General features: G+C 42.3%; 1 gene segment (V, D, J or C); it reads right to left on the bottom strand.

Annotated features, from left to right (window-relative positions):
• On the bottom strand, positions 1-22,607 carry LOC144485153 (Ig heavy chain C region, membrane-bound form-like). The segment is given in 8 exon segments: positions 1-137; positions 7,885-8,214; positions 10,259-10,567; positions 11,246-11,560; positions 11,762-12,067; positions 21,207-21,251; positions 22,073-22,381; positions 22,506-22,607. Coding segments are annotated over 8 exon segments (1,809 nt in total).
• Positions 22,608-27,565: the final 4,958 nt, after the last annotated feature.

The following is a 27,565-nucleotide window of genomic DNA, read 5'->3' as shown; positions in this document are numbered from 1 at the left end:
TCATCTCACCTTCACCAGAGTGACTGCAGCGCTGTAGGACATGCTCAGGAAGAACAGGACGATGAATGTGGAAGCGGTTGTCCAGATTTTGCCGTTATCATCCTCATTGGCTTCAATCCAGATGTCGTCTGTGAAGTCTAGGGGCCGGAGACAAGGAAATAAATTTAGATTACTTGATTGATCTAGAGAATCCTATTGGTAATGTTATATGCCCTCTTCTCTTTCTTAAGCGATTAATTTATTTTGCAATTTATTTTTCAAAGTATCTCAACTATTAAGCTAGTGACACTAAGTAACATAACTCTGTCATTACCTTCACAACTGTTCTTCGTTTTTATTCATCAATGTGTGCCAGAAAACACTCAATTTTATTTTCGGTATCAGTTCATTTTCGAACAATTTTGCAGATCTCTTATTGAAGAATATTATGATTGATATCGAGGAACGTTCACTGATCAATCATGATTTATTTAACAAGTGTTTTCAGATCTTTAAACAGTGAATGTTGCTGTTTAAAGATGTGATTTCTCATATTCTTTATTTATGTTGGAAATGTTCAGTACATCATTAGCTTCCAGACAGTTTCTCATTACGTACAGTGCTACAGTGTGTTTGTGGATTGATTGTATTTTAGGGACAGTTGTCGGAGGATATTTGCATTGAAAAGGTTATGTTTCAAATTTACTTTCATTCATTGCCTACCATTTGTGGTTAAGATTTAGAATTTATGTATGGGTGCATGAGCATCTCATGGCCTGCATTCCACTTTGTTTATGAGTTGCTATGTGCGTATGAGTGTTAATATGCATATTCATGTGCCTGTGGCTTTTGATTCGTGCATTCGTGTGCCTGCGTCTCTGTATACATACTTATTTTAATTTGATTTAATTTATTATTGTCACATGTATACAGTGAAAAGTAATGTTTCTTGCGCGCTATACAGAGAAAAACATACCGTTTATAGAGAAGGAAACGAAAGAGTGCAGAATGTACTGTTACAGTCATAGCTAGGTTGTAGACAACGATCAATTTAATGCAAGGTAGGTCCATTCAAAAGTCTGACAGCAGCAGGGAAGAAGGTATTCTTGCGTTGGTTGGTACGTAACCTCAGACTTTTGTATCGTTTTCCCGAAGGAAGAAGGTGGAAGAGAGAATGTCCGGGGTGCGTGGGGTCCTTAATTACTCTGGCTGCTTTCTGAGTCAGCGGGAAGAGTAGACAGAGTGAATGGAAAGGAGGCTGGTTTTTGTGATGGATTGGGCAACATTCACGACCTTTTGTAGTTTCTTGCGGTCTTGCGCAGAGCAGGAACCATACCAAGCTGTGATACAACCAGAAAGAATGCTTTCTATGATGCATCTGTGAAAGTTGGTGAGAACCGTAGCTGACATACCAAATTTCCTTAGTCTTCTGAGACAGTAGAGGTGTTGTGGGCTTTCTTAACTATAGTGCCGGCATAGGGAGACCAGGACAGGTTGTTGGTGATCTGGATACCTTCAAACTTGAGGCTCTTGACACTTTCTACTTCGCCCCCTTTGATGTAGACAGGGGCATAGCCTCCTTTACGCTTCCTGAAGTCGATGACAATTTCCTTCATTTTGTTGACTTTGAGGGAGAGATTATTGTTGCCGCACCAGTTCAACAGATTCTCTATCATTCCTCTATCTCATCATTGTTTGAGATCCGAGCCACTGCGATGGTGTCCTCGAAAATCGAATTGGAGGGAATTTTGGCTGCACAGTCATAGGTGTATAAGATGTATAGTCGGGGGCTGAGAACACAGCCTTGTTGGGCAACGGTGTTGACGATGATCATGGAGGAGGTGTTGTTGCCTATCCTTACTGATTGTGGTCTGTGTGTTACGAAGTTCAGGATCCAGTCGCAGAGGGAGGTGCTGAGGCCCAGGCCACTGAATTTGGAGATGTGTTTCGTGGGAATAATAGTGTTGAAGGCTCAGCTGTAGTCAATAAATAGGAGTCTGACATAGGTGTCCTTGTTATCTAGATGTTCCAGGGTTGAGTGCAGGGCCATGGAAATGGCATCTGCTGTGGACCTCTGGTGGCGGTAGGGAAACTGTAGTGGATCCAGGTAGTCCGGGAGGTTGGAATTGATTCGTGCCATGACTGACCTTTCGGACCAATTCATAATGATGGATGTCAGAGCCACCGGTGATAGTCATTAAGGCACGCTGCTTGGTTTTTCTTAGGAACTGGGATGATGGTCGTCTTCTTGAAGCAGATACGGACCTCAGATTGTTGTAAAGAGAGGTTGAAAATGTCTGTAAATACCCCCGCCAGCTGATCTGCACATGATCTGAGTGCTCATCCGGGTACCCCATTCGGGCCAGTTGCTTTCCATGGGTTGACCTTCAAGAAACCGCCTTGACATCTGCAATTGTGACCCCAGATATAGGTTCATCCAGGGCTTCCAGGGTGGAGGACATGCTCTCGCTGACCTCTTGCTGAAAGCGGGCGTAGAATGCATTGAGCTCATCAGGAAGAGCTGCGTTGGTGCCAGCGATTTTACATGCCTTCATCTTGTTGCCTGTTATGCCTTGCAGATCTTGCCATAGTCGGCGGGGTCGGTTTGGCTAGCCTGGGACTCTAGCTTGATCCGGTATTGTCTTTTGGCATCTTTGATGGATCTCCTTAGATCATATCTGGCTTTTTTGTATAGGTCAGTGTCGCCTGACCTGGACGCCTCAGACCTGGACTTCAGCAAGCAGTGAATATGCCTGTTCATCCATGGTTTCCAGTTGGGGAACACACGGATTTGCTTCTTTGGCACACAGTCTTCTACACACTTACTAATGAAGCCAGTTACGGTCGTGGCGTACTCGTTCAGGCTGGTCGCAGAGTTTTTAAATACTGACCAGTCCACTGACTTCAAGCAGCCCCGTAGAAGATCATTCGATTCCTCAGACCAACATTGCACGACTTTCTTTGATGGATTTTCCCGCTTCAGTTTTTGCTTGTAAGTCGGGAGCAGGAGCACAGCCTTATGGTCTGAATTGCCAAAGTGTGGGCGGGCGAAAGAGCAGTAGGTATGTTTGATATGTGTGTACCGGTGGTGCAGGATGTTTGGGCCTCTGGTCGAACGAATATCCGAATGACAGACGAATAGTATATTCGTCTGTCATTATGTTTGTATGACTGCATTATTATGTGAAATCTATGCTTATAATGACAGTAGGATATGCTATTCGTCTGTCATTATGTTTGTGTGAAGTCTATGCTTATTTATTAAAGACACTCTTATTGCGTGTGTATGCGTTTTCAAGTTTGCTGATGACACCACCGTAGTGGGTCGGATCTCAAACAATGACGAGATAGAGGAATGATAGAGTACAGGAATGAGATAGAGAATCTTGATAACTAGTGCGACGCCAATAACCCTCCCTCAATGTCAACAAAACGAAGGATATTGTCATCGGCTTCAGGAGGCATATTGGAGAACATGTCCTATCTACATCAAAGGGGAGGAAGTAGAAATGGTCGAGAGCTTCATATCTTTAGCTGCACAGATCACCAGCAACCTGTTCTGGTCCCCGCATGCCTACACTATAGTTAAGAAAGCCCACCAACCCCTCTACTTTCTCAGAAGACTAAGGAAATTTGGCATGCCAGCAATGACTCTCACCAAATTTTACAGATGCACCATAGGAAGCATTCCTTCTGGTTGTATCACAGCTTGGCATGGCTCCAGCTCTGCCCAAGACCGCAGTTAACTACAAAAGGCCGTAAATGTAGCCCAATCCATCATGAAAACCAGCCTCCTTTCCATTCACTATGTCTACACTTCCCGCTGTCTCGGAAAGCAGCCAGCATAATTAACGACCCTACGCACCCCGGACATTCCCTCTTCCACCTTTCTCCGTCGGAGGAAAGATAGAGAAGTCTGAGGTCGCATACCAACCGACCCAAGAACAGCTTCTTCCCTGCTGCCATCAGAGTTTTGAATGGACGTATCGCGCATTAAGTTGATCTTCAGCTACACATTGGCTATAACTGTAACACACTACATTCTGCACTCTCTCGTTTCCTTCTCCATGAAAGGTATGCTTTTTCTGTAGAGGGCGCAAGAAACAATACTTTTCACTGTATCCCAAGCATGTGACAATAATATTAAACCAAGCAAATCAAATCAAATGCCTTGATCCTTCTTTTTTGTGTTCTACCTATCCATCAGGCTATTAATATTCGTCTTGTTTTCTTTGTGTCTCTTTGTCTGTTTCCGTGTGACTATCTGTTAATGTGTTCGTGTATGGATTTAAATTTTGATAGTTCTTTATAACTTTGTGCTGATGGATGTTTAAGTCTCCATGCGTACTAATGTGTGTGATAGTGTTCTGTTCTGTTTGAGGATGTAAATGATTGCATCTGCATGTGTGCGTGTGTATGTTTTTCTGTCTATTCATCTGTGTGTTTCTGTGCCCGTGTGTTGTCTGATAATGTGCTATTGTATGTGTCCATGTATGTGTGTTAATGTGTATGACATTGCGTGTCTATATGTCTATGTTTCTGCCATTGTGAACGTGTGCCCTTACATATGAATTTATTTGTGCGCTTGTGTATGTGCCTGTATGTGTGTTTGTCTGTTCGTATCTATGTATATGTGTGCATGCTTTTGTGTGTGTGTGTATGTGCATGTATGTGTATGTATGCATGTACTGGTGTGTGTGTGTGTATTAATATGCGCATGTGCTTGTTTGAGTGTTTGTGTGTATGTTTTATATTTGTTTGCGCATGTATATGTCTATGTGTGCATTTCTGTATGTGTGTGTGAATGTGTGCATGAATGTGTGTGTGTGTAGTTGTGTGCATTCAGAGTGCGTGTGAATGTAGGTGTGCCTATGTATTGTGCCTGTTTTTTTTGTGCATGCGTGTTTTTGTGGGCATGTGTTTTTGTGTTTGCCTGTGTATGTGTTTGTGCATGACTATTAGTGTGAGCATGTTTGTTTCTCTGTAAGTGTGTTCATTAATGTTTGTGTTGCGTGTACGTTTGGTGTGTAAAAGTGTTTTTTATTTGTGTGTATGCACGTATGTGTTCGTGTATTTGTGTGTGCCTCTCTGAAATTGTATACATGTGCGTATATGATTGGGTGTGTGAATGCTCGTGTTTGTGTCAATGTGTGTATTTGCATGAGTATTTGTGTATTTGTGTGAATATGTGCGAGCATGTGTATTTGTGTATGTATTTGTGCCTTTGTGTTTATGTGTGTTGTGTTGTGTGTGTGTATGTGTGTCGATGTGTATATGTGTGTGGACGTGCGAGCCGATGCGCATATTTGTAATGGTGTCAGTTTTGTGTGTTTTCTTATTGCTGTTCCAAGTTTCACGGGTAACCATTAATCAAGCCTGACCCGGACAATAAAAATTATGGATAATATTTCCAATGTTTGTGGCTAATGTCTTTTATGTGAGCGGCAAGGTGACATCAGATGAGTGAATGCAATAATTCATTGATGCGTCTCAGAATACTCATGGAGAAAACTGTAAAAACCGGAGAGAATTCAATCGTTGGCTTAAATTTGGGTTGTGAGAAATCAATCCCAGCATATGACTAACAGGAGCAAGAGTGTTGAAACATTTTTAAGTTTTGGATAAATATATATTTTATGAAATGTTTCACAAAATGGAAGTTTAAACTCTGCGGCCAATAATCCAGAGGTCCATAAGACCATAAGACCTAGGAGCAGAATTAGGCCACTCGGCCCATCGAGTCTGCTCAGCCATTCAATCATGGCTGATCGTTTTCTCATCCCCATTCTCTTGTCTTTTCCCCATAACCCCTGGCCCCCTTATTAATCAAGAAACTATCTATTTATGTCTTAAAGACACTCAATGACCTGGCCTCCACAGCCTTCTGCGGCAAAGAGTTCCATAGATTCACCACTCTCTGGCTGAATAAATTAGTCCTCATCTATGGTTCTATGGTTCTCTGTTTTAAAGGATCGTCCCTTTAGCCTGAGGTTTAGCCATCTGGTTCTAGTTTTTCCTACGAGTGGAAACATCCTCACACAAACACTCTATCCAGGCCTCGCAGTATCCTGTAAGTTTCAATAAGATCCCCCCTCACTCTTCTGAGCTCCAACAAGTATTAACCTAGAGTCCTCAACCGTTCCTCATACGACACGCTCTCCATTCCAGGGATAATTTTGTGTACCTCCTCTGGACCCTTTTCAAGGTCAGCACATCCTTCCTTAGATATGAGGCCCAAAACGGCTCAAAATACTCCAAATGATGTCTGACCAGAGCATTATGCAGCCTCAGAAATACATCCCTGTTCTTGTATTCTGGCCCTCTCGACATGAATGCTAACATTGCATTTGCCTTCCTAATTGCCGACTGAAGCTGCACATCAACCTCACAAGAATGTTGAAAAATGACACCCAAGTCCCTTTGTGTTTCTGATTTCCTAAGCATTTTCCGATTTAGAAAGTAGTGTATGCCTCCATTCCTCCTTTCAAAATACATAACCTCACACTTTTCCACATTGTATTCCATCTGCCACTTCTTTTCCCACTCTCCTAACCTGTCCGAGTCCTTCTCCAGCCCCCCTGCTTCCTCAATACTACCTGTCCCTCTATATATCTTCGTATCATCTGCAAACTGAGCAACAGTGCCTTCAGTTCCTTCTTCCAAATCGTTAATGTATATTGTGAAATGTTGTGGTCCCAGCACCGACCCGTGAGGCACACCACTAGTCACCGGTTGACATCCTGAAAAAGACCCCTTTACCCCCAACTCTCTGCCTTCTGCCAGTCAACCAATCCTCTATCCATGCCAGGATCTTACCCTTAACACCATGGGCAATTAACTTCTTTAACAGTCTCCTATGCAGCACCATGTCAAAGACCTTCTGGAAATCTAAACAAATCACATATACTTGTTCTCCTTTATCTAACGTCCTTGTTACATCCTCAAAGTACTCCAGCAGATTTGACAGACATGACTTCCCCTTGACAAAGCCGTGCTGACTCAGTCCTACGTTGTCATGCACTTCCAAATACTCTGCGATCTCATCTTTAATAATGGACTCTAAAATCCCGGAAATAAAAGTCAATTTCTACTGATGGCAACTGAGTTCTTATCGGAAATGCCCTTCCGAATGCACTGTCTGAGGAGAGGGAAATAGTGAGCTCATAGTTTGCTCTGTTTCGCCGGTAATTACCCTTTTGGATCTATCCGCAGAGGAACTGGAGCCACAGTGGGTTACGTTTGTGGCTCCACGGTGGCACAGTGATTAACACTGCTGCTTCACAGCGCCAGGGACGTGGGTTCGATTACCGGTTTGGGTCACTGTGTGTGTGGGTTCTGCAGGTTTCCCCGTGTCTGCGTGCGTTTCCTCCAGGTGCTCTGATTTCCTTCCACAGTCCAAAGATATGCAGGCTAGGTGGATTGGCGATGCTAAATTGCCCCTTAGTGTCAGGGGGACTAGCTAGGGTAAATGCATGGGATGAAGGGGATTGGGTCTGGGTGGGATTGTGGTCTGTGCAGACTCGATGGGCCGAACGGCCTCCTTCTGCACGACAAGATTCTATGATTCTCTATAATCGCATTCCTCGTCTTTTAATTGAGGCAAGTGGGGTTCGGTGCGTGAGTTAATGGACCTCCACCTCAGTTTCGATAGTGTGTATCTGAACGGGGATCGCTGGTTACCAAGAATTGGGAGCGAGACCTGTAAATATGAGACCCAAACCAAAGATATCTAACGTAAGTAAAACAGGAAAACAATCAACTAAGCGATCGGGTATTTCATTCATCGTTGGAGAAAAAAGCTTTTATTACTTTTATTGAAGTTCTGAATGTAACCGAGTGATTCTCAATGACAGGAATTAACGGTGTCCATCAGTGCAAGAGAAATGTTCACAAAACTGGGTTTACCGCTGGATTTATCAACCGTTCTGTTGATGATCTTCAAGGGGATGGCTTCATGTCCCACCACACAGGAGTAAGAAGCGCCGCTGGCCCACTCCAACGCTGCAATGGATAACAGACTGTACATGAAGAAGGAGCTATTGCCGTTCTCCGCCATCACCTTCGTGTTACTGTAGTTCCCGGGGTTCACCGGCTTGTCTTTGAAGGTCCACTTGACGAAGATCTCTCGGGGGGAGAAACCTCTCACTAAGCAGGAGAGGGAGACTATTTTTTGAGCGGAGACTTCTTCTGCGGAGGGCATGAGGACAGAAACGGACGGTTCCCGCGGATTTGGATCTGCTGAAAATATATAATAAATGTCAATAAAGTGGAGAGTTCCAGATACAATTAAACGGTAGACCAGAGGCGAGGGGAATGTTTTGGATGTATGGGTTTAAATGTTCATCTTTGTGATCTGCCCGGTTTCCCAGTTCGGAGCAGAGATTGATATGCTTTTCTTTGCTCCCTACTGTTCTGGATTTCAATTCTGCACCAGGCCCTTCCTATCTTACCCCCAGAGGTACAGGGGAAACCAATAAATGCAATGCACTTGGATTTCCAAAAAGCATTCAATAGGGAAATGCACAAAAGGCTACTTAATAAGAAAAGAGGCCATAGTGTTGGCGGTATTATATCATCATGGACAGAGAATGGGCTAACTAAAAGAAGCCAGAAAATTTGGATCCGGGGAGCATTTACAAGATGGCAAACTGTAACTAGTAGAGTGCCACTAGAACCGCTGCTGGGATCAGCATTATTGATGATATATGGAAATGAGGTAAACAAGATAGTTGAATGTACAATAGTTAGGTTTGCGGATCGAACAAAATAGGTGGGAAGGCAAGTGATGAGAATTTTGCAAAAAATCTGCAGAGGAATATGAGCAGGTTAAGCAAGTGAACAAAAACTTGGCAGGTGGAATATAATGCAGGACAATGTGAATTTATGCACATTGTTGGGAAGAGTAAAGGGGTTGAATATTATTTAAATGGACAAAAACAGCATAAAGCTGCAGCAACATGCGATTTGGGGATCATCGTGCATATATCACAAAAACTAGCGTGCAAGTTCAGCAGGTAATGAGAAATACAAATGGAATGTTGGGCATCATTTTAAAAGGAATGGAATATAACAATAGGGAAAAAAGGATAAACGATGCAACCTGGCACAATCTTCAAATGGTGAAGAGTTTTGATCCCAATAAATAAGGAAATGACAGAAATGATTGACGAGGGAAAGGCCGTGAATGTTGTCTACATGGAATTTAGTAAAGCATTTAAAAAGATCCCGCATGGCAGGCTGGTGCAAAAGGTTCAATAACATGGCATCAAGGGTGAACTCGCTGGATGAAGTCAGAACTAGCTTGGCCATAGAAGACCGTAGCGGTGGAAGGATGTTTCTTTTTTCTGAATGGCGGTCCATAACTGGTGGTGTTCCCCACGGATCAATGCTGAAACCTCTGTTGTTTGTAATATATATAAATATATATATATCTTATATACATTACTTCAATAACATGCAGCTGGCATCATTAGAAAATGTGCGGATGATACTAAGATTGCTGGAACTGCGGATAGTGATGAGGATTGTCAAATAATACAGCAGGATATAGGTAGACTGACAATTTGGGAGGGGAAATGTCAGATGGAATTTTATCCGGACAAATGCGATTTGATGCATGTTCCTTCGAGGAATGGTTGAGGAGGTCTGCCATGTAACTCACTGGAGATTAGATGAATGTGAGGCAACCTTATTGAGCTATATATCATGCTCAGGTGTCGGGACAGGGTAGATGCTGAGAAATTTCTTTTCTCCCCTTTTGTGGAAGAGTCTCGGACTACAAGGTATAATATCTGAGTAAGGGACTGGGCCATTTAGGACAGGGATAAGGAGGAATTTCCTCTCAGAGGGTAGTGAATCTGTTAAATTATTTACTACAGTGGTCTCTAGACGCTGGGTCATTAAGTATGTTCGTAGACAAATTTGTAATCAATAAGGGAATCAACAAATATGGAGTTGGGGCGGGAAAGTGGTGCAACGTTACCCTATCGGATGTGTCATGATCTCACTGAATGCCAGAGCATACTCAAAGGGTCGAATGACTATAACTTACTGCCCATGCTCTTACTCAATCTAAGCCAATCTCACCACCTTCAATTCATTGTTCATTCATCAACTTATCAATTTCCCCATTTAAAAAAGTCCGCACGACCAGAGTGTTTAGTTAATGGAATTACCAATCAGGGGAGGCCAAAAGAACATGGAATAATACATATTGACTTTACACATATCATGTAAATAGACACAATGGCTCATTAATCGCTCCAATCCCTCCACTCACCTTCTTCCTTGTGGACGGATTTTCTTAAAGGTGTCGGCAGATCCTCATGGTTCGCAATGCAGTCAAACACAGTCCCACTCAGCCAGGCTTGTGTTGAGATGTTTAAGTTGCTGACGACGCTGTAAGGATCCTCTCCAGGCTTTTCAGCAATTTCTGATTTCAAAGCCTTCTTGTCTTGGCTCCAGGACACGTTGAGTCCATAAGGAGCATGAGATATGACACAGGTTAAGGTTACAGTAGCCTCCAGTAAGACCTGTTCAATTGGTGGTGGCAGTATTGTCAAGGTGGAATCAGCATTCTGGTAAGAATCTGCAAAGGAAAAATGAAAATCAACACAAGTTCCATCTTCAGAATCAAGACAACATTATTCAGCCCTCACACTCTAAATGGAATAAATCAACTTCGAGATATCAAACTCCAACCATCGCCCTTAATCTTCTATAGTCAATGAAAAACCAGCTTGGTCTGGGAAAACTATTCTCATTGTTAAAATATTTCTGCTCCACTCCCATTCTAATGAATCGACATTGCAACTTTCCCAATACAAATATATCATTCCTGATCTCAGGAATGCAGTCCTGAACGTTGGTTTATAAATAGGGTGAATGCACTTTTCAACACATTACCCTAAAGGTGTTACCAGACAACGACATCAGTCCAAATATTATCAGCTGCCTCAGGAATTTCTGTGCATATTAATGCATGTCACACTAATAAATGAAATCAAAGGATAAAGCTGGTATCAATTCCACCTCTCTCACTATATGACATCAAAGTATCAAAGTTGGGGGAATCATTGTTTGCAATTCTGATAAAATCCTGAATAGTGAGCAATCCAAATGGAGCTCTTACATTAGAATGAAACACAAACTACATAGAAATAACTAAGAATTTGTTGCCTGCTATGTCCTAACTTCAATCATTTTTGGTTTTGATTAAAAGCAGAGCGCAGAGTAACCAATTTCTTTATTGGTCTGTGCCTCTTACCCAGAGATCCAGTGATGTTTCGACTTTGGAGGAGGCCTTGATGAGTGACCTGGCAGGTATAGACTGCTTTGCTGAACCATTCTCCAGCGGAGACTGTCAGCCCACTGCTCGCCGAGAAGTTCCCATTCGCATTCCAGGCGGGAGAGGTGACAATTCCTGAATCCATGGGTTGTCCATTCTTCAGCCACTTCACCGTCATTGACTTTGGAAAGAAATCGATAATTGAACAGATAACGGTTGCAAATTTGCTTCTTGTGATTTCTTCACTGGAACTCACGGTGAGGATAACGGTTGGTGCGATGTCATCTCGAGGACCTTCAGAAACACATGTTAATCATTTTCAGCAGAAGATGTTGATCAATCAAATGCATTCTGTATTATCAATTCATTTGCAGTCAATGGACACAAACCTGGATATTCCAGGGGTCAAGAATATGCAGATCTCTATAAATTAGTTATAACAAATGTCACATACAGGTTAATCAAAGGAATTTTGTTATGTACAATTTCTACAACACTTACATTGCATTTCAATGCTCTTATCTGAACCGCTGTGTCGAACCTCACAGTTGATGTTGCTGCATGCTCCCTCTGACTCGGTGATGGTTAATTGGCTGCTTAGGGTGTAGGTTCCCTTTGTGTTTCTCATTGATGGGTAAGTCTTAACTCCAGTGGTGATCGGCTGTCCATCTTTCTTCCAGGTCAGCCTGGTGATTTCTGGGAAGTAGTCCATCGCCAAGCAGCCGTAGGTGACGGTGCCGTCGGTGTTGTGTTGCTGACAGGAGGAGACCAGGTTGTGGAGAACGAGCGGAGACGGTGTCGCTGGGAAAGAATGGCCGATATAACAAGTTAGACTCTGTTATTTGCGATTACTAAGCCAGCAGACATTTCAGGATTTGACCAGAACTGTGAGGTTATGCTAATATTTCCGAACAAAACCTACATCACATTTGAGATTTTATTTGTGCTATTAGTTAGAAACCATCACCTGTTCCTTCCCTCTGTAGAAACTCACATCTCTTTCTCCGTCTCTGTCACATTGGAGAAAAAAAACATTTTGACGTTATCTGAATGACATACATGGCATTGGATCAAAAGAGAAGAGACAGCGGATTCAGTCCATCAACTCTGCGACCATTTGTTTCTCAATCATCAACAGTTGGTGAGGAGGAAGTTGTCTCTACATTTATGTCGTTGCAGTTTTGGAAATTAGAGAATCCCTACAGTACAGAAGGAGGCCATTTGGCCCATTTAGTCTGTACCAATGACAATCCCACCCAGGCCCTATTCCCAAACCCTGCTACTGCTCTTGCGAACCCTGCCAGCTCGTGGAATATTCTCTGTAAACACATTTCATATCGAATATTACCCTGCTAATCCCCCTGACACTAGGGTCAATTTAGCCTGGCCAGTCAATGTAACCCGCACATCTTTGGAGTGTGGGAGGAAACCGGAGCACCCGAAGGAAACCCACGCAGGCACGGAGAGGATGTACAAACTCCACACAGACAGTGACTGGGGTTGAAATCGAGCCTGGGTCCCTGGCGCTGAGAGGCAGCAGTGCTAAACACTGTGCCACCATGCGGCCAAATTGCCAGTGTTCAAGCCCACTAATGCCCCTCTCCTCCTCTTTCCATCCCTCTGCCACCAAACGCCCCCTCCTACAACACCCAAAGCCCCAAAAACAATGATTCGTGACTTTGCTTTAAAAATGCCATCAGGATGAATATTTATGTAATCATCATATGCCCTAACTGTCAATACTAATTCAAGCAATTGCAATTACTACTTGAACTACAAAGACGACTTGCATGACGAACGGCAAAATCAGCAAGTGATAGTCCATAGGAAGGTGGCTGTGGTTATGGAGGGTCAGTCATCTCAGCTCAAGAACATCTCTGCCTTCGGGTAGTATCCTAAGCCGAACAGTCTTCAGCTGCTTCAGCAATGACCTTCCCTCCGTCGTAAGGTCAGAAGTGGGGATATTCACCAATGATTCGCCACTCATCAGATGGTGAAGCAGTCCATGTTCAAATGCAACAAGATCTGGACAATATCCAGGCTTGAGTCTGACAGGTGGCAAGTAACATTCGCGCCACACAAATGCCAGGCAATGACAATCACAAATAAGGGAAACTCTAAACACAGTCCCTTGACTTTTGATGGTGTTAACATCACTGAATCAATGTCGACACTTTTGGGGTTACCATTGACCAGAAACTCAACTGGGCACACCACATAAACACAGTGGCTACGAGAACAGTTCAGAGGCTAGGAATACCGCGGCGAGTAACTCAACTCCTGACTCCCCAAAGCCTATCAATCAACTAAAAGGTACTTGTCAAAAGTGCAATGGAATACTCCCCACTTGGCTGGATGGGTGCAGCTCCAACAACACTCAGGAAGCTTGACACCATCCCGGACAAAGCAGCCCGCTTGATTGCCACGGATCTACAAAGATCCAATCTCTCCACCACCGACGCTCAGTAGCAGCAGTGTATGCTATCTGCAAGATGCACTGCAGCAATTGACCAAAGATTCTTAGACAGCAGCTTCCACACTCAAGAACTCTTGCATCTAAAAGGACAACGGCGGCAGATAAATGGGAACACCTCCACCTGCAAGTTCCCCTCCAAGCCGTTCACCATCCCGACTTGGAAATATATCGCCGTTCCTTCGCAGTCGCTGGGTCAAAATCCTGGAATTCCCTCCCTAACGGCATTCCACAGAACATGAACTGCAGCGATTCAAGAAGGCAGCTCACCACCACCTTCTCGAGGGCAACCAGGGATGGGCAATAAAGGCTGGCCATCCAGCGAGCCCATATCCCAAGAATGAATAAACAAAATAATTAAACAATTTTCTCTAATCTTAGGACCATACATTCAAAGCATGAGAAGGACATTCCGCCCCTTGAGCTTTCTCCTCCATTCAGTAACATCATGGCTGAACTGATTGTGCTGTTAACTCCATATTCCAACCTTTCCCCTCGCCTACGGAAAGTTAGCTGTCTACTCTTTCCCGGATCTTTCCCCGATCCCTCGGCTTTCCACATTTTTCCCCGGCTCCCTGCGCTTTGACCCGTCTCACTATGCTCTCTGCACATTTGACCCCCGCCCCCCCACTTCGCTTTTCCCCGCGTCTCTGCCATGACTCCCTCTCCCTACACTTTCCCCAGGCTCTGTGCCCTTTCTCTGCTCTTTCTGGACTTTCTGTATGCTACGTTCCTTCCTGTATCTCCACTCTCTCTCTACCATTGTCCCCCGGCTCTCTGCCCTTTTCCCCGCCTCTTTGCCCTTTCCCCCGACTCCTTGCTTTTTTCACCGGCATCCTGCCATTCCCCCTGGCTCTCTGCTCTTTCCCGCCAGCTCTTTTCCCAATCACCCGGCTGTATGCCCTTTCCCATGGTTCTCAGCCCTTTCCCCCCGACTCCCTGCATTTTCCTCCGGTTCTGTACTCTTTTCCAAGGCATTCTGTAATTTTCTCCGACTCTCTGTACTTCCTTTCATCTTTGTGCCCGTTCCACCGGCTGTCCATCCTTTAACCTGGTCTCTGAATTTCCCTGGCTGTCGGCCATTTCCACTTGCATCCTGTGGTTTCCCCGCCTCTGTGCAGTTTCCCTGGCTCTTGAGCTTCCCTTCATCTCTCTCTTGGCATTCTCCTGCATTTGGACATCACTCGTCTGCAGATCTCACTTCAGTTCTCTGTTGTTGAATAGACCACCCCCCCCCCCCACCACCTCCCCACCTCCCTCCCCACCCACCGCCGCCGATTTCGCGACTGTGAGTGGGAGAGTGTGAGTGAGTGATGCTGGGTGAGGGATGAGGGTGAGTGAGTGAGGCTGATTGAATGATGGTGAGTGAGTGAGAGTGAGTGACACAAAGAAGTTTCAGTGACTGAATAAGTGCATGGGGATGATGAAGATGAGTGCACATGAGTGAGTGTGAGTGAAGGTGAGTGAATGAGGGTGAGTGACGCAACTAAGTTTCAATGAGTGAGTGAGTGCATGGGGATGGATGAAGATGAGTGCATATGAGTGAGTGTGAGTGAACGTGAGTGAGTGAGGGTGAGTGAGGGCGACTGAGTGACGCTGTGTGAGTGAGGTAGTGTGAAAGTGAGTGAGTGAGAATGAGTGAATGATGTTGGACAGTGTGTGAGTGTCACTGAGAGTAACTGAGGTTGGGTGAGTGAACCAGGGTGACTGAGTGAGGTGGTGAAAGTGAGTGAGAGTGAATTAGTGAGTCTTAGTGAATTGTAATGAGTGACTGAGTGAGGGTGAGCGATTGTGAGTGAATCAGGATGTGTGAGTGAAGGTGATTGAGTTTCAGTGACGGCGAGTGATTGAGGAAGAGTGAGCGTGGGTGACTGAGAGATGGTGAGTGAGTGAGGTTGAGTGAGGATGAATGCCGATGGGTGTGTCAGGGTGAGGGTGGGTGAAGGTGAGTGTGGGTGAATGAGGCTGGGTGAGTGGGGATGAGTGAATGAAGGTGGATGAATGAGAGTGTGTGAGCGAAAGAGGGTGCATAAGAGCATGTGAGTGAGTCGGGGTGAGTGTGGATGTTTGAGAGAGTGTAAGTGACTGAGGGTGTGCGAGTAAGGGTGATTGTTTGAGCGTGAGTGTGGGTGGGTGAATGAGGGTGAATGAGTGAGTGTGGGTGAGTTTGGGTCAGTGAGGATAAGTGAGTCAATGTGTGTCAGTGAGGGTGGATCAGATAATGGAGCAGCGCTATGAAAGCTCATGATTCCAAATGAACCTGTTGGACTTTAACCTGGTGTTGTGCGACTTCTTACTGTACCCACCCCAGTCCAACGCTGGCATCTACACATCATTGCTATCATCGGCACCGCAAGCCGTCGGCTCAAAGTGGACTCCCGTGACGAAGGAGCAGAGCTCCGAAAGGTCGTGATTCCAAATAAACCTGTTGGAATTTAACCTTCTTACTATAAGAAGTTTAGTAAGGGGCTGAGGACATAGCTTGTGGAGTGCTGGTGTTGGGGATAATATGTGTTAGACAGTGTGGGTGTGTGTTTGTGTGTGTGTAGGTGTGTTTGCGTGCGTGTGTTTGTGTGTGAGAGAGAGAGAATGAAAGAAAGATCGTGTGTGGTGTGTGTTTGCGTGAGAAAGGAGAGTGAGAGACGTGTGTGTGGCCGAGATTGTGTGTCGTTCGTCTGAGAGGGAGTGTGTGAGAGACATTTGCATGTGAGAGCCTGAGATTTTCCATGTGTGAGGCAGTGTCTCTGTGTGTGAGAGACAGTGTGCGTGAGTGTGTGTGTCTCAGAGAGAGAGAGAGAGAAAGAGAAAATGTGTGTGTTTGCAGCGTTATTTTATACTTGAGTGCGTATGAGAGTGTGTGAAGGGAAAAGTGAGAGAGAAAGAACGTGCAAATGAAACATAGTTGGTGTGTGCGTGAGGGCCACGTTTGAGAGAACATGAACCTCTGATAAAAAGGGAAAATGCTGGACAAGCTCAGTACGTTTGGCAGCATCGGTAAGGAGAGAAAAGAGCTGATGTTTCGAGTCTGGACGACCGTTTGTCAAAACTAAAGAGCATAGATACTGAAAGATATTTATGCTGTAGGGTGAGGGAATAAAAGATGAGTCATAGGCAAGAACGAAGGGAAAGGTGCTAAGAAGTGCTGATGGAAGTCCATGGAGAGAATAGAATGTGTGAATGGCCAAACGGCAGAGAAGTCAAAATCAGAGGGTAAACTAGAGATGTAACAGATGGCCCTGAAGTTGGGGGAGGGGTGACAAAGGGAGAAGCGTGGGAAAAAAGTAGAAAAGAAGAGGAAAAGGGATGAATGAAAGAATAAAGGGTAGGGGGGGGGGGGTAAGGAAAGAAGGAAAAAAGTAAAATGGGGGTAAGAGTAGAGTGGGAAGAAAAATAAAGAAAGACGAATACAATGAAAAATAAAAGATCGGAAATGAAAGTAGAAAAATGTTAAAAAGGAAAATAAACGAGAGAAAAGAAAGATGGGGAAAAACAAAGGTAAAGAACATTAAAAAAAAGAAACAAGGGGTTCCAAGTGGGGTAGAGCTAATCATCTGACATTGAATTCGATGTTGAGGCCGGAAGCCAGTAAAGCGCCGAAGCGAAAGATGAGGTGTTGTTCCTCCGGTTTGTGTTGAGCTTCACTGGAATATTGCAGCAGGCCATGGACAGGCCTGAGGGCATGAAATGTCCGTCGAGTGCGTGTTTGTGATAAAATGAGAGAGAAAAAATGAGAGAAAAAATGTGAAAAAACGTGTGTGAGATAGTGTGCGTGCGTATGACTGTGTGTGTATAGAGAGAGATTGTGTGTTGGGTGTATGTGAGGGCGAATGTGTGAGAGACATGTATAAATGTGTGTGAGTGTGGATAAGAAAGAGAGATTATGTATGAGAGCCTGAGCGTGTACGTGTATGGGACAGTGAGCCTCTGTGTAAGAGAGGGTGTGCATGTGTGAGAGGGTGTGTGTGTGTGTGTTCGGGTGTGTGCATGTCTGTGTGTGCGTATGTGTGTGAGGGAGAGAGAGAGAGAGAGGTTGGTTGGGGGGGGGGGGGGTGGGGGGGGGTGGACTACCACCCGATCTATATCCTTTGCAAGTCTATATTTGAAACAATATCGCTGTTGCTTCACTGTCGCTGGGTCAAAGTCCTGGGACTTCCTCTGCAACAGCACAGCAGATACATTGGCACCACATGGACTGCAGTCATTCAAGGATACTTCAAGTCAAAATTTGACCCTTGCGAAAGATATCAAATTTTGGCCTCGCAAGCGACTGTAAAATCGAATTACACTGTAAAATCCAATATTCCCAGGGCCGGTGGGTCAGCTTTTAATAATTTTCCCCTGTCTCTTTTAAATCTCGAAAACTGGGCAGAAAAATGCAATTTCGCTGAAAATGAGCACATCGAATTTAACAGATTCAGTGTAGTTTAATTTCCCTAACAGATATGGTGTTACAGTAAGAATTAAACAAACCAGGAAATATTTAAATTGAAAATCATTACCTGATTCGATCTAATTTCTTAATTAACTGTAATCAACAAAATAATCGAAGCAAAACACCTTATAGAGCAGATTACAGCTGAGTAATGTATTGTTTTCTGAATTCATTTTCCATACAATTAAATATTCTCTAAAACCGTTAAATTTGATTGTTGGAGGTCATTTTTGTTGAATTAATTAGCACGAATATTATATATAACTTATTATTAATTGCCAGTTCTTTCTCCTGTCAGCTGATTTGTTTTATATAATAAAAAACAGTTCTCAATAATTCAAAACTCCCTTCTGCATAGAACGTTGTTAAGTAATTGGGTTTCAACGAAATCTTAAACAGTGTTAAACAATTAACATCAAATTACTGGATGGAAACGTTCAGACATCTTTAATAATTTTACCTTCATCTATTCACATTTTATTATTTGATTTTTGTCTTTTACGAAAAGCCTTCTATTTACCCACAAATTGATTAAAAATGCATACTTCAAGGCCCAAGTATACTGTAAAGCATGGCTGTTTGTGATCAATAAAATTGCTTCCTTGATTTAATCATTCAGATCATTGCTGTAATTAAATTGTTGATCATATTGTTTAATTGAAAAAGTTACACATAAAACAGTACAAAACACAATGAGGACAATTTATTCAAATCCTCTGCAAGACTGAGACATGATGAAAAATAAGTCGAGATTTTGTTCTTCAGTTTAATATTTAATAATAATTAAACAGAAGTTTCAGATTGAGTAAATTCGTCTGTGCTGACATTTGTTCTTCCTATCATTTTATTCTGTCTGCAGCAGTATTGGAAGACAGAATGTTATTGCTAGGAGCAGAACTAATATAAAACTTCCGTAATTAAACTAATCAGTGTGAATTTCAAGCATTTACTTGCCGTTGTCTGGCTAGCACCTGTCGACACCTTACCACAATTCAAAAACAACCAAATGAACAATTACTTCATGCTAGCGAACTTCAGCTCTCAGAAAACTGTTTAAGATTAGAGTAGTGATTAATTATCTATCTACATATTACTTTAAAGCAATAATTTGGCTGCGCCTGCAACCGAAAAGAAATGCAATAACAGGATACATACATTACCAAACTGCAATGTAAAACTCCTATTTAAGTGACGGTAAACTTAATTAGCGCAAAACGATTATTTCAAAATATCTTGTTGAACTAAACGTTGATGTAGAATCAGCCTGTACTCATTGAAATAGTTTCAGAAATAATCACAAAATGTTTTCAGCCTAGAACCTTTCTCGTTTATGTTAATTGTGTGCAATGCACAGCATAGTTGTGAAAGGGGATTAATGATATCAACATCAAATATTTTTGGTGAATAAGGAGTACATTACCGCGAAGCAATTGTTTCAATTATATTAATTTCACTCTACAAACTTCAAACTTGTTAATTAAGTATTGATTGTAGCAATGAATTATATTCTGAATGATTTTTTTTCAGCCATGCTGTATTTTAATCTGCAATCATCATTTACATTTATAAAAGTGTATCTTTATTTCATTTTTTTCCGAAACCTGCCTGTTTTTTCCCCGACAATCGTGCTAAAGTATTTTCAAATGCATTGAACCAGAAGACGTGGCACCACGCAGTGTCAACCAGTTTAAACAATGCAGAAGCAATACCGAAACTCCAAACCATTCCACAAATTATAAACATTTTAAGTCACCCAGATACACAATCTCCTCAGCAGAAAAATACTAAAACACATCACCGAGGGAATGAACCCCGTTTTATGGAGAAGCAGCTCAATTATCCATTCAACAGAAATAAATGTAACATCGCACGAAGATCTCAATACGGAATCCAGCAGAAGAGCTCGTCACCAAATTATTAAACTAAACAGCAATCTGGAATGATAACAATAATATTGTGAAGAGGTGGAATATGTCCAACAAATTAATATTGAAACTTTATCACATTTTATTCATATTGGATCATATTTCAAAGAGACATCAAACATATTTAAACATTTCGATGGGAAAAGCTGCAGCCATCAGATGCCACCGAAATTAAACATTGCAGGTATCACAAATTGTGAATTCAGTGACAAACTATGTTCTGAACGAACGGCGTAAACCGTGCCTTAGTTTAATCTGGAATTATCATTTGAGATTTTTTTTTAAAACTGCAATAAATCTTGCCTGAGTTCTGCCTGCAATCATGCGTCAAGCAGTTTCAAACGTGTTGAATGTTTGTATTCAATCACAAAGAGTGTAACTGCTCAGTGTCACCGAGTGTAAACAATGCAGAAGCAATACAGAAACACCAAATAATTTCACACATTTTACTTATTCAAAGTCACCCAGACACACAACCACCTCACCACAAAAAAACACATCACTGAGGGACTGAACCCCATTTCATGCAGAAGCAGCTCAATTCCACAAATACTTTCAACAGAACCAAATGTAAAATTGACAGAGAATCTCAATATAAAATCCAGCCAATCTGTTAATGACAAACCCAATTAATAATTAAATGGACAGAAATATGCCACAACAACACGAGATTTGTGAGCAGACGGAACATGATCACTAAATTAATACAGCAATTTTAACATATTTTGTTAATATTGGGTTACATTTCAAACACTTGTGCAGTAGATGGTACAACTCGCAGCTATTTGATGTCACCGAGCTTAAACATTGCAGAAACGCATAACTGTTTAACAGAAGTTCGGTATTTACAGTAACCCAGCCACACAATGCCCTCAACAGATAAACACCAAATCACAGCAACCAGAGATTAAATAACTTAGCAGCACCTATTGTCAAGAAGCAGCAGAACTTTTCAACCCTTTCAGCAAAATCACATGGACCATTGCAAAATATCTCAATAAAAAATCCACCAAACCCACATTTCAATTAGTTAATGAATTACTAAAATAGGAAATAAAATAAAACAAAGGCTCAAGTGAAGCAGTTGCTCAATAAGTGCACGGTTCTTACCTGCAGTCACCGTCACCGTGGTCCCTTGTCCCCAGGATGGGAAGTGTCACTGTGTTACATTCTCTGGGCTGCACCATACATTAACATGCTCTAAACACAATAGACCATTATTTTAAATATTCACAAAGCACAAGGCAAGTAAATCAATGAAGCTTCAAAAAATTATATTTGTATTTGTGGATGCCTTTCGCTCTTCATAAATGACCCTAATGATTTATATTTCACAGAGTAACACATGAACATGTTATTGAAAACAACAACTGATAATCGAACAATTATCATCGAGTTTGCATTTTAATTCTTGCCATTCGGGCAATGCTGATCATCGAGAGTACTATACTGAAATTATAGTTGGATTATAGAAGTGACACTGATCCAGCCTCAATCAGTAAGTGCTGAGAGGGGTTTTTGTATTGACGGTAACAGCTGTGCCTGCCAGTTCGACCCAACATATCACAGTGACACACACCCGCACAAAAACTGCACTCACTCTCTGTTCAGTCCTGCCGCTCACTATTCACTTCAAATAGAACGTTATTTCTGATCTCATTTATCAGTTAGGCAGCAGTTTATCGATCACAAAGTCAGAAATATTAAAATAAGCATTATTTGCAGGTCTGGAAGTGTTGAAAGTGTCAATAGTAAATATAACCACAGCCACAGTCCAACCCCGTTTTCTATGTTTGTCTGTTACGTTTTACCGTTACATTTTCGCTGTGTTAGTTTGGTAAGAATCAGCTAGTTGTCTGGTTCAGATCATTGCAGTTAATATTACATGTACAAGAGGTACTGAATTTCAGGTTGTGTTGGAAGTTGTTAAATTCCTTCTCGAACTGTTCTTGTCCGGGGGCAGCCCTGGTCCCTATCGCTGGGATATGTACAGTAATAGATGGCGGTGTCTTCGTTCGTCAGACCAGTCATGTCCAAAGCGAAGGTATTACTTGAAAGGTCTTTGGACGCTGTAAATCGATACTGAATCCCTGGGGAGTAATTGTTGCTCGATGAACTTGTGTAGTCAAGGAGCCAGTCCAACCCCTGTCCGGGAATCTTTCGGATCCAGTTCATCCAGTCGCTGTCAAGATTGAACCCACTGGTTTTACAGGTCAGTCTCAGGGAGCCTCCGGGACGCCCGGTCGCTACCTCTGGCTGAGTCAACACAACCTGCGACTGGACTCCTGTAAAAATATATCAAAATCCCCAAAGATTAATCCTGGCGAAATGATTGCTGAATCTGGAACATTTCAGAGATTGGTTAACAGTGGCTAACAGTGAGAGTCTTGGACAATAAAAACTACTCACTGGATAAGAAAGCCAGCAACAAACTGAGAGAAATCGCCGACCTCATCCTTCTGGTCATATGGAGGAAATGGTTATGTCAGGAACTCAGTGAACAAACCAGCTCCCGGACTGTTGGATTCCGGTCCCAGTGAGCGGCATTTAAATACCCGGCAGCAGGGGGCGGCATTCCAGGCGCCGCCTGTTGATTCCCTGCTGCAGGCGGCGACTGGATCCAGGTCCCACCTTCCACACCCCCAACAGAATGGACTCCGAGATTTACAATAGTTTGATATTAAAATTGACATTTTATCTGCATCGGGATATTTGTTGGGCTGAATGGATTCATTGTGTGAAATGATGATATTGCAGTTCATCATCTCTTCATAAAATAGACTAATTCCGTTGTAAATATAGTTATTTTATTTCCACGGCTCTCAGCAGAAGACGAAATTGAAAATGATTAAATTACAGTTTCAGAGGGTAATTCCAGGTCTCCATCACATGACAATAATAAAGCATAATTTATCAGTGGGAATTGTTATCGATTTCTGAAACTAAATGTGGGGATGAACAAAGTGATTCTATTTACAGTGTGGATGGCTATCACTGTGCGATTTGGGTTTGGAGATAAGAACGAACTCCTCGCATTACACAATGTCTCCTGACTATCCTCAAAATACCCGTAAGCCTCAGGCAGTCCTCTGAAGATTAGCTGCAAAAGAAACCCGCTTGTCTGATAATTAAGCACTGATAATTAGAACATTACACAATGTCTCCTGACTATCCTCAAAATAACTGTAAGCCTCAGGCAGTCCTCTGAAGATTAGCTGCAAAAGAAACCCGCTTGTCTGATAATTAAGCAGTGAGCTAATGGAGAAACAGAAAATCGGCATCGACTTTAGAGAGAAGTTAATGAATCAGAACGGACAGGGCTACGAGTAGAGGTATCTTCCAGCACACACATCATTGCAGCCCATTTTATTGGCCACCGGTTGTCGACCATTCACTGTTCTTGGGAACACAGGGTATCAGGACTTTGCAGCACATTACACAATATCACAAGAATGAATGGTTTTATCTACCACTGAATCAGTTAGAAACTAATCATTTCTGCACTCGTTGGCATCTGTGAGAGCGACTGTTAAACAAACGAAATCAGATTAAACTGTACAACAGAACACGGTGCTCATCAGGTATAAGTGACGTGCCGTTTACATGAGGAGCAGAACTTTCTGAATATTCCAAGAATCCCCGCTGTTCAAGGCAATTTTATGATTTTCTTATAATTTTATTTCTTTTCATTTTTTGCTATTACACCGATCTCATTACACTAACGGATTGTGACCATTAACATCTCTTTCTCGCATTTCATCAAGTTGTTGACAAACAGACATTAATCATTAGAATGACATTTAATTGAAAGTTACACAAATTAAATGTCATCTAGTCACTCTGCTGTTTTCTGAACTAGTTAATCACAGAATGAACAGGATATTCATTGAAAATATTTGTTTAGAAGACATTTAAAATATTTTCTGAACTAGTTAATCACAGAATGAGCAGGATATTCATTGAAAATATTTGTTTAGAAGACATTTAAAATATTTTCTGAACTAGTTAATCCCAGAATGAACAGGATATTCATTGAAAATATTTGTTTAGAAGACATTTAAAATGTGCCTTTCTGCGATAATGAAAAATGTATTGCTTAAATGTTTGAATCCCATTTTCCCCACTCACATTCATGGCAATCTGTCCCACACAGTATTTGGCAACAATCCAGCCTGCTGTCAAACGCCCGATGTTATTTTTAGGAAACATCTGGTAGTGTTTGTGCAGGAGTTCAAAAATCTGTTTCCTCTGTACTGATCGCGTGGCTGCAAGCAAACTTCAATCTATTACCATTGTCAATGAGACCTATTTATAAACTAATCTACCCAGCAACAGTACTGAAGACAATTTAATTTTTAAAGTTAAAAACCTATTGTTCTCATCTATCAGGAAAGGGCAAGTATGCAGCTTCTCTAACACCTTATTATCAACAAGGATGATCTATCGAACACATCATGGACATTGCGATGGATGGATAGAAAGAAATATAGATGCACTGAGAGATAGCTCAGGGGATATATTTTGTAATGCATAAACATGTATGTTTATGTTTTATTTCTGCTTGTTCTTACCTGGGACGTGGGAGTTGCAGCCAAGACCAGAATTTGCTGCCTGTCCCTAATTTCCTTTGAATTGATTGGCTTGCTTGGCCATGTCAGAAGAGATTGAAAAGTCAAGCACGTTACGATCTGTCTGGAGCCGCATCTTGATGAGGCCTGCGAGTGATGGCAGATTTCCTTCACTGATGAATTACAACTGATACCTTGGTCACCATTAGTATGTATTCCAGATTTATTCATTGAATTGAAGTACCACCAGCTGCCATGGTGATATATAAACCCGTGCCCTCATGACATTGGCGATGCCTCTGGATTACTTTTACGCTGACATTACTATTATGCCAGTACCTTTCCAAAAAAAGGGATTGTGTTAATTTAGGAATATATGGTACTTGGATGTATGTACATTTTGATTGAAGAATCAGTGAATGGGTTGAATGAAGCACCAATAGATGGTCATGAAAGATATGTTGTTCTGCAGTTTCATACTTGTGCTTGACTACAACATGAATGAAGCAGTTTTCAGTTTTTTCCAGTGATGTGAGTTTAATACCTTGAATCTCTCGAGATCTTCTGGGTGAAATCCATTCCTCGTGTCATGGTTCAGGTTAGAAACTTCAAAGTGTTTTCTGAAACCCGCCTGAATTATAAGTGTTGTGTCTTGAATTTGGCCAGGATAAGCGTGAGATGTTTCACTTCAGGTATGATCCAAATGACCCAGTATGGAGCTTCTATCGAACAAATGTATTTACAAATATAGTTAGCATGTATGGCAATAAAATTAGCAAGGACTTTTATCCATTACAAACACGAAACAAAGCAACTACTATAATGTATAACTCTTAATGAATATCTCTATTGTGTTCCAATTAAAATCAAAACCAATAGACAACAAAAGCTCTTTTCACAGATTTAACACAGCACAGACGAATGTTCACTTGATACTGGGATCGTTTCTTTTCCTTATGAGACTGCAGCCAAATATTCCTGAGACTCAGAGCAGTTTGCAAACAGGATGGATTTGCAAGACATCTGAGATATACTGGCCCACCCCCAAAACAGCAGACTTCAGGAAAGCAGTATCTTGTTTTCAGCTGAACTACAGAATGTGCAAAATACAAAATAAACAAACAGGGAGAGAGAAGAACATGATGCTTTTAACACTCGATTTCACAAACTGAAACTAAAATGGAATCCCTGTCACCTGTGTTGCCAACAGGTTCGCTCCTCTCACAAGGACATCACCTAAGCCTGTGAGCTGCAGAGATCGTGATTTAAAAAAAAACACCTCTTAACGGAGAACTGACGTCACACTAAGTTATCGGAAACTAACAAGCTGAACCTCAGTAAGAGGAGAAGGTTTTGCTGTGGTACTTATGGTTCTTTTCTCTGGTGATGATGAATCTTCATATCCAAGATAGAAAGAGGGAACAGGATTTGGTTGAGGATGAAGGATTGCAATATTTTGTACATGTGGTCTATTCAAGCACAATAAATCCCTCAAAATACCATCACCCAATTTAGTGAAGGCAACAGGCTCAAAACTTAACAACGTGGGAACAGAAATATACTGAAATTCAATGGACAGCTACAAGTGTTAAATTACTTTCCAAAGTAGTGCAACAATGAATCGGGGTTTTAAGATTCTGCAACTTCCCATTAGGTTCAGATAGTCTAATTTAGTCTGTCACAAAACAAATCATCACACACTCCAGTTGTATGTCAGTAGTTTCTGTGTGATGATGGGGTGATTACTTGTCAATAAAGCACAGAGGCTGCTGGGTAGCTGCTCACTTTCCTCGGTGTGGTTTAATTCCACTTCCCACTGAATTCTGGGACAGCTTTGATTCCTTGTTGACAGAAAGGCAATGACCCCAACTATCTTTCAGGTGGAATTACGAACCAACAAGTTCTCCAAGCAACATGTTTGCTGAGCTGGAAATTAAAGTTTCCATTGTCTCCAAACAACGCATGGTCAACATTACTCCCTTGAACCAAGTTGAACTAAAATACATGTTGTTCTCACTGTAAAGACGGAGGGTGAGGGGTGACCTAATAGAGGTGTCTAAAATTATGAAAGGCATAGATAGGGTGAGCGGTGGGAAGCTTTGCCCCAGATCGGTGGTGACGTTCACGAGGGGTCATAGGTTCAAGGTGAGGCGTGGGGGGGGGGGGGGGGAGGTTTAACACGGATATCAGAAGGACGTACTTTACACAGAGGGTGGTGGGGGCCTGGAATGCGCCGCCTGGCAAGGTGGTGGAGGCGGACACACTGGGAACGTTTAAGACTTATCTAGATAGCCACATGAACAGAGTGGGAATGGAGGGATACAAAAGAATGGTCTAGTTTGGACCAGGGAGCGGCGCGGGCTTGGAGGGCCGAAGGGCCTGTTCCTGTGCTGTATTGTTCTTTGTTCTTTGTTCTTTATGACCAGAAATTGAGGCACTTTGCTGTGGTGCTGATCGTAACCTGCATTATTCAGCAATGTATACCTGAAATTATTCGCACCTTAAATTTTGGCACCTCCCGCAGAAAGCGATGTGGTATTACATTTGCATAAGTGGATTATTAATACAGTAATATCATAAATCATATCTGACAGCGACATTTTTACAGTAGTTGCAATTGCAGAGTTTGGCCAGCAGATGAAATTGAAATATTGATGGTTCACATTGCATGAAACAGATATTGCCTCAATTAATGCTGCACTGCAAACTGTGTCTGTTTATGTTATATTGGGATTCATCTGTATTTATTGTAGAAAAGATCTCGTTTCTAGGGGTTAAAATTGCACTGTATCCTGTTTCAATTAATATTGCACCAGTGCATTGCTATGACTAGGAGCTGCCTCTGCAGTCCTGACAAATCCAGTCCAAGAAAGATTTGTGCTCTGAAATTAGATGTGCCCC

The sequence above is a fragment of the Mustelus asterias genome, unplaced genomic scaffold, assembly GCF_964213995.1.
Source record: "Mustelus asterias unplaced genomic scaffold, sMusAst1.hap1.1 HAP1_SCAFFOLD_155, whole genome shotgun sequence".
Classification (NCBI taxonomy): Eukaryota; Metazoa; Chordata; class Chondrichthyes; order Carcharhiniformes; family Triakidae; genus Mustelus; species Mustelus asterias.
The sequence above is the reverse complement of the archived record's forward strand: the minus strand, read 5'-3'. Positions and strand labels throughout refer to the sequence as shown.